This window comes from Azolla caroliniana, unplaced genomic scaffold, assembly GCF_043228905.1.
Source record: "Azolla caroliniana isolate FFs.n. ecotype wild unplaced genomic scaffold, voAzoCaro1.0.p SCAF_22, whole genome shotgun sequence".
NCBI classification, from domain to species: Eukaryota; Viridiplantae; Streptophyta; class Polypodiopsida; order Salviniales; family Salviniaceae; genus Azolla; species Azolla caroliniana.
This window is the reverse complement of record NW_028230457.1, coordinates 5919399-5931561: the sequence shown is the minus strand read 5'-3', so window position 1 is coordinate 5931561 and position 12163 is coordinate 5919399. Positions and strand designations below refer to the sequence as shown.

General features: G+C 38.4%; 1 protein-coding gene across 1 annotated transcript; it reads left to right on the top strand.

Annotated features, from left to right (window-relative positions):
- Window positions 1-9290: 9290 nt before the first annotated feature.
- Window positions 9291-10127, top strand: LOC147849880 (calmodulin-like protein 3). The gene has a single exon (XM_087337267.1). It carries the CDS (start codon window positions 9314-9316, stop codon window positions 9974-9976), a length of 663 nt encoding a protein of 220 aa, XP_087193393.1. The 5' UTR covers window positions 9291-9313; the 3' UTR covers window positions 9977-10127.
- The last annotated feature ends 2036 nt before the right edge of the window (window positions 10128-12163 follow it).

Here is a 12163-nt window from a genome sequence, read left to right as displayed (position 1 = left end):
CCGGTGAGAACTGGATGAGGAGTACCCGGCTACGGAGAGCCGGATGGTGCAGACCCGGTGAGGAATGCTCACTGGATGAAGAGACATATTCGTAAATATGTTTCTGAGAGTCCATCGAGGCTATATTTGTAAATAGCCGAAAAGTCATATTAGTATAAATATGACTTAGGGCAAACTTTTAGAGGGTTGTTGTCATTCCTGTTTTGTACGAGATTAGAGTGCGTAACAGTGTACAGAGAGAGAGAGAGAGAAAGAGGTCGTTGCCTCAGTTGTAACCGCCACCTGTGGCGAAGATTGTGAGCACGAGGTTGTTGCCTCCGTGAACTCACTGTTGTACATTCTTACATAGTGACAGTTTGCAGCCTGTGGGCTGCCGTGGTTTTTTTTCCCTAGTTTGGGGTTTTCCACGTAAACCTCCTGTGTACTCTTCTCTTCTTTGTGTCGTGCTTTCATTTCCCGTTTTCTGTGCATGAATCTAAGCTCGGTTGTGGCCGAGCATTGCGTATAGGGGAGCGTTTAGTTCCTGACATTATGACGATCAATTTTTGGAATTTTTAACATTTTTGGAATAGTCAGTTTTTTCTCATTGTTTTTCTTTAATTATCTATTAGTTAAATTTGCCTTGCATTTCTCATTTTATGTTTTCTTGTTTTCTTTCTCTAAGCCTTGTAACCATTCTACATTTGGAGCATATTGGAGGGGGATTGTTCAATGATAAATTGTAATGGAATTGTGTTATGAAGTTCAATGATAAATTGTAATAGAATTGTGTTATGAAGTTCACAAACCAGTTTACAAGCCGTTTACCAAGCCGGTTCATAAACCAGTTTAGGGTTTGGTTTGGTTTGGTTCGGTTCAGGTTTGAAAACCCCTAAACGATTTAGGTTTAGTTGGTTTGGCTTGGATAAGGCCAAACCGGCTAAGCCTAAACCAAACCGTTGCCAATCCCTACCTCTAGGTATGTCTTCCTTTTCTATAGGCTCATATAGATCTTTGACTATCAGAAGATCTTCCATTTTGATCTTCTAGTCTGAGTAATTTTGCGAGTTTAGGACAATCATCCCCGGAAAGACTCACATTCCCTTCCATCTAGAACCTATGCTCTGATATCAGTTTGATAGATTTTACACTCAAACGTAAACCACTGATAACTGAGACACAAACAAACAAAAAACAAGCAACACACGATTTACGTGGAAAACCCTGATTTCGGGGAAAAACCATGGTGAACAAAGATTTCCACTATGAGATAAGAAAGAATACAATCATAGAATGATAGAACCTGATTTGGTATGGATTTACTCTCATGTTGTTATCTGAAACCACAGTTTCAGCCGAGTGCACCAAACCCTAACTCGCAGGTATTTATCTCCTTCGAAGCTTTCAAAGCTTCTCTATTTTGTTTCTCTTTCATCTCTGTTACACTCTTCTTCCTTCGCTTCCTCTAACACTCAGTTATAGAGCTATATCACTCACACTCTCACAGTCACCACTATGTTAGCTCACTATAGTTCTCTGCGTCACACGCTCACTCTCTTTCACAGCAATAACTGTGTTAACACTCGCAGTCCTTTTCTCGTGCTCTCATTCATAGAGTTCACTCTCACGCACTTCTCTCTCTATTATACACTCAGTGAGTTATCCCACATATATACGCCGCTAATACAACTCTCTCTATATATACTAACTTTTTTTTTTCCTTCAAAGATTTTGCTCATTAGTATTAAGAAAAACATGTGAATGCTACAGCTTAAGCTTATGTGCCCAAAAGCTTACAATTTTCATGTACAATGATATACGATAATCCTAAGACCAAAGCTAGAACTTTGTAAAAGGTAATTTTTTTATTTATTTTTATTTATTTTTTGCATTCTGTCATGCTTCATTGTTAATCAAGAAAGGGTCCAAGGAAGTTGATAGTTCCATTGAGGCCCTTGAATTGACTCAGAGAATAGGGGTAACCTTTTCCATAAGTGAAGGAGCTTCTTCTTTCTCTTGTTCACAGTCTCTCGTGAGCCCTGCATGTTGTCATACTGGCTGCGGACTACTGCCACCAAGTTCTCCCATATCTCACGCAAGACATCTGAGAGACATTGATATGTCGCATCATAACGCCGGTTGCATCGACATTTCCATAATGCCCATAACGTTATTGTATTCATTGTTTTTCATATCTGGGCAGATCGCACCTACTTTCGAGGTTGCTGAAAGGGGCTAACCAATATCAATCTTCTATTATGTACCATCATTGCCTCATGAACATCACTTGCCTCATACAACATCAAACTGGAATGTAACACTCCCCACATTGCAGATCCCCATGAAAATAAGCAACCAACATTGATTGTTAAAAATAACGAAAGAACTTTATTCCATACTTGTTGAGCCAAGGAACATGACCAAAGGGCATGCTTGGTAGTCTCTTGCGCTTTGTGGGAAAAGTCACATTGTCGAAGATTAGGTGTTACATTCCCTTTCAATGAGTGACCAACTGCTAAGGCCATATGCACTAATAGCCATCTGAAGAGAATAAATTTAGTTGGCCCCTTGAATGACCAAATCCATTTCCAATAGGTTTTCATATGCAAAGTTGAGACCCCCCAAGTGGTTCAATGTTTCTGAGCTACTGGTATCCTTGCATTCCGAGAAAGCAATAGTGCTCTTCCAAGTTTTACTAAGTATTGAAAGAAAGGAACCTTTATGATCTGTTTCCCCAAGGAATGTGACCAAAACCAGCCCCCCAAATCCCATGTTAATCTTGCAATCGGGTCTTTTGCATATAACCACAACATATCACACGTATGAGCAATTGAAGGATAAGGATTGAGCATCCATTTCTTTCCAAATTTAGCAACAACTCTAACTGGTGCACTTCGCAAGTGTTGTAGATAACTGCACTCTACGGTGTAAGCTTGTAATGTATGATTGTCTAGGACCTTAAAGTAAGAAGCACACCCGTTAGGTGAAACTGCCTTGACAGCCACCAATGTGTCATTTATGAAGCATCCAAACCACATATGTTCCTTCATGGGTTGAAAGGTTGCAGAAAACAATGAATATGTTGCTGATATACTAACAGTCATTATCTTGGCACCATGAAGTGATTGTAATTGTGCAAGACGATCTTCATGTGACATTTGTTGAAAATGATTCCACGTTCTTACAGATGCAACAGGCCCATTATCCAATTTTCCCCAGGCAGGGTGAGTTCTCAGGCCCAACACTTTTTCTACATTATCCCGAAATAAAGAATTGGTAAGAAGAGGTTGATTAAGTAGCGCATCCCACGTAGAAGGCTTGTCCTTAAGCAAGAATGACTTAATCATATCCCATGCCCTTATGATTCCTAGCAAAAATCTATTGGATGCAAGATCCCGCCTTGGTGTTTGTACATCATTCAGGAATAACCATTTTAAAGAGGGTGACCAAACACCGCCCGTCTTAGGACTTAGCTGCATCAACCGATTTAGAAATATCTCTTTCCAAGATTCTGATCCTGGCAACAATCCTCTAATCACAAACTTAGTCAAAAGGGCTCTTGACCAAACACCGCCCGTCTTAGGACTTAACTGCATCAACCGATTTAGAAATATCTCTTTCCAAGATTCTGATCCTAGCAACAATCCTCTAATCACAAACTTAGTCAAAAGGGCTCTTGACTACATTAAAGGGTCTATCAAACCCAAACCTCCATTGCTTTTAGGTTGTATTAACACATTCCAAGCAACTTTGGCTACTGTTGGAGATCCTTGTTTTCCCCCCCAAAGGAAATTCCAGATCAAACTTTGCACTTTCGTTATTGCAGATCTAGAAAATAGCCAAACGGATGCTATAAACCACATTGAAGCCAACAATATAGCGTTGGCTACAACAACCCAACCTGCAAAGGACAATTGTTGGGCATCCCAATGTATTAGTTTACGTTTTATTGATAATAGTAGTGGCGATAACATTGCTTCTGGCCGCAAATCTATGCCAACCATACATCCTAGATAGCAAACTGGTTCGCCATGATGAAGCCATCAGAAAGATGGACATGCATACCATGTAGGATGAGTTTCTTCACCTACCCAAATTCCAACTGACTTGTTCCAATTAAGTGATGCACTTGTAGCATCTGAAAAAACTTGCAAAGAATCTTGTACCCAACCAAGATTTCCAATCTCCCCATCAACATTAAGGGTCGTGTCATCTACAAATTCAGCATCCCATACACTAGGTTGTGTAAAAGATAATGTTATGCCACTTATACCTGCCAAAGACGATCTTAGGTAGGAAGACAAGGCTTCCCCAAACAAGATAAAAAGAAACGGGGCGAGAGGGCATCCTTGCCGAACTGACCTTGAGATAGGAAATAATGGCCCATATCCTCCATCAACATAAAGGGCCATGTCATCTACAAATTCAACATCCAATACACTAGGTTGTGTAAAAGGTAATGTTATGCTTCTTATACCTGGCGAAGACGATCTTAGTTAGGAAGACAAGGCTTCCCCAAACAAGATAAAAAGAAACGGGGCGAGAGGGCATCCTTTTCGAACTGACCTGGAGATAGGAAATAATGGCCCATATCCTCCAGCAAACAAGACGGAACTAGAAGCATGCCTATATAGGGCAGAGACACCTTTTATCCATGCAGTAGGAAAGCCTAATCTTGACAGCACTGCCTCAAGAAGTCCCAATCCACTTTATCATAAGCCTTCTCAAAGTCTAGCAAAAATATTGCAAGCTGTTGTTTATTTTGCTGAGCTAAAGCAACCATTTCCCAAAACAAAAAGATGTTATAAAAAATGCTTCTATCTTGCAAAAAGCCAGATTGAGTGTCATGAATAATAGACGGCAACACTGATCTTAGTCTGAGAGCAATGGTTTTTGCCACAATCTTGTACACATCATTAAGCAATGTTATTGGCCTCCACTTGGCGACTTCATCACATTGGGCATCCGACTTAGGGATCATATATATGATTCCTTCCATCCATTCTGCAGGCATACTACGGCTTGAAAATATTAAATTAACCATTCTAGTAAGTAGGGGACCCAAAAAATCCCAATAATGCAAATAGAAACCAACTCCTATTCCATCTTTTCCCGGACAAACATCCTTTCCTAAGGATTTAGCTGCAGAAAAGACCTCCTGCAGTGTGAATGGTTGTAATAAATGAGATGTCATTACATCTGTAACCTTTTGTTGAACAGTTGCAAGAACAACTTGTCTCTTGTAAAGACTATCTGCTGAAAAAGATTCCGCAGACAACAACTGATGGTAGTAATCCGAGACTATATCTCGCATCTCAGATTCATCTGATGTGTAGGATCCATCAAGCCGCTTCAGAGAAGTAATAGAAAGAGGTTTATTTTTCTGTTTAAACTAATAAAAAAAATTCTTTGTTGACCCGATCCTGCCTTTGTGACCAACGAGCAACATTACAGTAGTAGAAGAACATTGAGTATTCCTCCTGTTTATCTTTTAAAACACTTTTCACTTGTTGCAAGTCACAACGTAACATAGATGAAGTCGGATACCTTTCCAACAATTGTTGTATTGCTGCAAGAGCACGACGTAGGTTGACAATCTCTGAGTTACAACGATTAACTGATGTTGCAATTATTTTTGTGAATAGAGTCTTTGTATCGAGTATGGCATGAACCATATTGTTAAGCAAACAGTCGTCTGAAAAGTTGTAACTGGACCATATCTGAGTGATTGACATCCTGTGATTATCATTAGATTGCAATGAAGGAGGGATACGCAATTGCTTGGAGTATCGCCTCTTGGTAAATGTAACCTGTAGCTTCAGAGGATCATGGTTAGAGATAACTGAGCCCGGAATAATTCTTAGGGACCCACCGGCCTCCCAAAATACACTACTAGCATATATACTAACTTATCTCACACACACACATATATATATATACATATATACATTTGTTTGAACTTCTATTCAACCAACTTCCATTCGATCGAAAGTGTTCTCACTTATTAGTATGCATATAAGTTTAGCATGTAATAACGGTTTTTTAATGTGGCCACCAAAAGGTGTCACTTATTAGTACACATATAAGTTTAGCATGTAATAAGAGTTTTTTAATGTGCCCGCCAAAAGGTGTGTGCGTTCTTGTTTGTCTCACTTATTAAGTTTAGCATGTAATAAGGGTTTTTTAATGTGCCCACCAAAAGGTGTGTGCGTTCTCTATTTGTCTTGCTTGCTTGTTTCTCAGCAGCTGTCTAGCACAAAACAGCAGCTCAACAGCTTCTCCTTCATGTTCCAGCACAAGTGAATGTAAAGGTCATTTGATGATCAAATCGAAATATCAATTGACAACTTAATTAAAATAATGATTGGTAATCAATTTACCAATTAAATAAAAAATAGTATATTAAAATATTAAAGCTCCATTAGTAAAATTGATTAAGATGTTTAAAAATCGAGATTATGATGTATATACTATAAACACGATATGTCATTTGATAATAACATTTATGTTGAGATACTGCTAAATCTCGAGACACCAACATCATCATAATTGAAAATGTATTGTATGGTTAGATCGCTCCACATGAAGAAATGTCTGATTTCTTTAGAGAGGAAATTCATTTAGAATTTATATGGTTAATTAGTTCCTTGAGAAAGGGAATTCATGTAAAACCATATGTTCTAGTTGTTTCTTCAGATAGAGAAGAATTTCTGAAAAAATATATATGGTTGGATCAGAGAGGAATCATAAAACTATTGTTTGGTTAGAGAATTGTCTGTTATTGTTTGAGATAATAACTGAGATTGGCTTTCGATTTTAGGTGTGCATAGAGTGGAGTATGTTCTAAGCACCGGGTGGCACAATCGCATTTCAGCTTTCAACCAACTCGATATAGATACATAAATGTGGTACCGGACTAAGTTCATAAGGGTTAAATCCTCCATATTGATTCTTGAAGTGATCCACTCTAACCAACATTAAGTCATGCTTGTTAACTATGCAAGCTCCATGATGGAGTCGATTGAAATTGAGGCCCAAGGTAAAAAAAATAGGTTGGGAGGGGATGAAGAAGATCATAAGGACAAAGGTGGGGCACTTTCAAGCACGCACATGTGTCACATGTGTTTGCAGTTTCTTAAAATAACTTTCGCTATGTGACCTCCAATTATTAGTTTCGTGATGCTCCTTCTAGAGTTTTTGCAGCACCAAAGTGCCCAAACATTGCATTGTCATGGCATTCCAATTAAGATCATGCATTAGCATGCTCCCTCCTCAACATAAATCAAGTTACTATGTGGGATGGACTCATTTTTAAACATGAATTGATTGATATCACAACACGTTCCCTTCTTGGATCCCATCATATCTCCCTCAATTTCTTTAACCAACCGATCTCAAGTTGTTATCATGATTAATTATTATATTAACAAATCATCCACTAGGAGTCTGGAAGTTATGTATAACTTGACCTAGTGGGGTATTAAAACATATCGAGTTTGTTGGCCATATCTATTATACCCTAGCCAAAATTCAAATTTTGCATGTTAGGAAAGAGCATGTGCTTTCCTATGTTGCGAGCTCAATTGGAAGGAAATTTTGAAGGCAATTTAGGGTATAGTGAAGCTGAGATTCTTGATAGGTTCACCGTCCCTCAAATGTAAAGATGATAGCGAACCACTCCTAGTCATACACCCAATAATTTATCTTTGAGGCTATGAATTTATGAAAGCAGAACATGCAAAATGAGATGTAAGTCGGTGCAATTATCCAATTGGGATAGAATGTTGCCTAAAGCAAAGAAGCACCAATTTCTATGATGAAGGATTTCATTAGATTAAGGTTCATGAGAAAAGGATTGATAATGAAAATGTTTTCTTAGAGGTATGATGCTTCAGAATCTATCCGTTTGGAGCCCATCGAAAGAGTTAATGTTTGCAAGTGTTAGTAATTAGGGGTTAGGCTATAGTTGAAAGTTGAAACTAAAAAGATGAACCGGTGATGGAGTTTTGTGAATCCCAAGAATGATTTGACATATTTGACACGTGTGTGAATCTTGCAATTGTGGATGGCGATGTATCCATCGTGGTATCGTCAAGTGAGATCTAGGAACTCAATTTATGTGAGATCAAAATCACATTTCACTTGCCAAAAAGTCTGTATTGGCAAAGCCTTGCTAGAATTATGGGAACATCCTTGATATGTTCCATTTGTTTGGTGTTGGAAGAAAGGCTGTGATATCTATCTTCTAGATACACCAGCATGAACCAATCCCTTTATTCTCAAAAAATTCACTCCTCGTGTGTTGAAAGATTGTTTGACATCATATGTAGTCAAAATAGCCATAGGGAGTTCAAAAAGAAGTTTTCCATCCATCACTGAGCTTGATTCAAACTCGGTTGTAGGTCCATGAAAGGTCAAATTTGGAGAAGATTCACCTGACTTGAAGTGGATGGAGAAGCTCCAAGATCAATAGTAAAGGATACCTATTATGGATGATTAGATGATTTAGACCATGATAATCATTGTACATCCTCAATGATTCTTACATCATTTAAAAATTGCTCACAGTGGCCTTTTTGCATCTCCCATAAGCCTTATTTACATAGCTATAAATTATCTTTATGCACATTATGCTTAATGACAAACCTTTGCTTAGGTGGGAAGAGTAGAAGTTGAGCAATGGTGGGGCATCACCTACTCATGTGCTATGGGTTCATGAATGACAAAGCATATTTCAAATGAGGCCAATGTTTAGATCAAATAAATTATAAATTATTGGACGTCCTTTTCTGAACATTGTTCTCTTTCCAGCGAGGCACACACCTTTCTTATAGAGACAATGAGTTGTTTGCACATTCAAAGATGCAATATGTTTTCCTATGAATGAATGGAATGGCCATCGATTTGGACATTCCATAAATTTGGTTGTGGGCTCCACGTGAACCTAGCTTCAAGAGCGATCGGGTTCATCATCAAGACTTCGTAGGCAAAAAAAAACAAGACTCCAATAATTGCTGCAAGCAATTCATTCATTTGGTCGTATTGTGAAGGAGATGGACGAACGGATGCGTGTGTGTGAGTCCGAAAGTGTGGTCGTCTTTCTTGACTTGTGGTTGGAAATTTGGAAGCTTTTCAAATGTGGACCAGGTCGTATTATATGTATCAGTATGTATGTACTAGTGAAGTCAAGTCTTTCAGGGGGCTGTGGGGTGTGTGTCCGGACATGTGTGAAACCGTCAACGTAAAAGGTAGAATTAATTATAATTTATAAATAAATACGAGTCCGAGTGCGATTGAGAGAGAGAGAGAGAGAGAGAGAGAGAGGTTTGTGGCGATGGAGATCTCAACACTGCCTTCCCCTTCTTCCTCTTCTTCTTCTTCTTCTTCTTCTTCTTCTGCTCTCAGGATTTCCCTTAGCTTCAGGAATGGCCACCAGACCAAGACCCTGGAGCGTTTCTTCACAGCCAAACCCCGTTTCGAAACCCCCGAGGCAGAGCGGGCAGAGCTCCATAAGGTCTTCCTCAAGTTCGACACAGACTGTGATGGAAGGCTCAGCATCGAAGAGATCAGGAACTCCATGGAGAGGCTTGGAATCTTTATCTCTCATTCCGATCTCTCTTCTCTGATCTCATCAGCGTATGATGATGGCTCTGGTCACGGTGAATATATAGATTTTACAGATTTCTGTACTCTTTACAGATCTCTCGATAGCACTGACGATGAAGAAGAAAGACCGGATCTTGGCAATGGCGCACTCACGCCTTCGGATGAGTTGAGTTCGCACTCAGATCTGAAATATGCTTTCGACCTGTTTGATGAAAACCGCGATAACTTCATCTCTGCATCCGAGCTTCATTCTATCTTGACCAAGCTTGGATTCAAAGAAGGTCATAGTCTGGAGCAATGTAAAAGGATGATCGAGAAAGTTGATTCTGACGGAGATGGCATGGTTAGCTTCCAAGAGTTTGAGATCATGATGAAGAGTATGAATGAATAAGTCTGCTATAATGATATCAGCAATACCTTAAACTAACTGAACTAACCAGATGATCCTTATGTGTGGAGAGGGGTTAGCCTCTTATCTCTAACATGGAATTGTTAAAAAAACCCATGAACAATGTTATTATTATTAACTACTTTTACTATTTGTCATATGTCTTCTTAACCAGCTAAATATCATATTTAGACTTGTGAAAGTGTTTGTTCGCACTGAACAGAAGAGTATTTTGCAAATGTTGAAAATGCGCTGCTCATGCCATGTTGATGAACACAATTAGCCTACTATTGTTAAAGTACGTGGTTGGAATGAACATGCTTTCATTGAAATAGTGCTTGTTTGTGTTATTTGTACTTGGCTATGTCAGCACTGGTTTTGGAATTGTTAAATAGCAATTGCACTGGTTTTGGAATTGCAATTGTCATCATCATCTTCGAGAGAGAGAGAAATGCTTGTTTGGATTACTATTCTGAGAGAGAAACTCTGGTTTGGATTACTAGTTGTGCAAAATTATTTGGGAATACTTGAATACATGTATGAGTCTAAGAGATGTAAGGTGACATTGTACAGTCCACCCACACCTGGCAAATTTGAATTAGGGTTTGAAACGTGGTAGGATCTCTTAGGACGGCTTCAAGTTGGGAACTGTATTTAATCCCACCCTTGAACTACTCTACCTTAATCCATTCGCCTTCATGGCTTCGAAGATGAATCTTGGTCAAAATACCTTACCTAGCTTGCTTTGAAGTTGGCATGCAAAGCTTTTTACAAACCTCTTCCCTCCTGTGATTAGGACTCGTGTGCAGTAACTCCAATTATGTGCACGTTGTGAAGGGTGCTTTCCGGATTGCATTGCATTTTAACAATGTTAAAATCTCTATCTAATAAGTCATGCAGTTTTATCAATGTTAATATCTCTAAGTCACCTAGTGCAACGGCTCCATGAACCATCAATTGTGAAAAACAAAAAGTTATTGTTTGGGTATCTAATATGGATGGGGTTGCCTTTTCCATGGAACATCAAATGTAGAAAAGAAGTTATTCCAGGAATGGGAAAAACAATTTGTGTTTTTGATGGTTTCAACTTTCAAAGTAAATTAAGGCACGAGATAATGCCATCTACAATGGAGGATAATAGAAATTGTAATTTTGATGGTTTCAATTATCAACGCAAGTTAAGGCCCAGGATAATGCCATCTACAATGGGTTGATTATCCGTCCCAAATGCATCTAATATCAATTTCCCTTCTTCTTCACCGAAGGTTGGTTGCATCTTCCATAACTATTCTTCTTGGAGAGTCAAAATTGGATTCTTAGGAGAGTTTATGAGCGTGGAGAAAATGCTAGGGACAATTAGAAGATGTTTAATTGTGTCACTACTAAGATGGTTGAAATGTAAACACAGAGTCCTTTAATAAGTTTATAGTTAATGTATCCATGATCACTCGTAAACTTATTAAACGTTATTAAGCAATGTATTCCTTAATAAGTTTATAGTTAATGTATCCATGATCACTTGTAAAACTATTAAACATTATTAAGTAATGTGTTTTGCAAGTACAATCACCACTCAAGCTAAACCAATCTCATATAGGAAGAGTTGAAGAGAAAAGAGGGGAATAAAAGAGAAGTAGAAGGAATGGTACCAAATTAATGACAAGCTGGTTTGGAAGAGATCCCCATGCCCGGTTTCGTATGAGAGATGGTGCAATTGAAAGGATCGTTCAGTTCCAGTTTTTAGAATAGATTGCTACTAGTGAATTAATGTTTTTTTATTTTTGTTTTTGATTAGACAAAATAGACGGTGCCTCAAAAAAGGAAATCAAATTTGGAAGGCTTTGAGATGAAATGAAAGAGATGAATTTTCCTCCATTCAAACTTGAAGATTGCAAAAGTAATTGATGGTGCTATAGTGTGTTTTGAAAACCAACAACTTCATAAGCCCTCCATCACATATCTAAACAAATTTGCCATAAGAAAATCATCCATGATTGTGTTATAGTTGAGATTATTTGTTCTCTCCACCTTTATGTAAAGTTTTGATCCCATTTGTACTCCAACAACGAAATGTGCCTTGTCGCAATGACTTTGCATTGCAAGTACTCAATTTCTTAAGGCTTATTATAAAGTCAATTGTAAGGTTGGAAAGCATGGGTGAAGGAGGACCATAACATATCATTTTTCTTG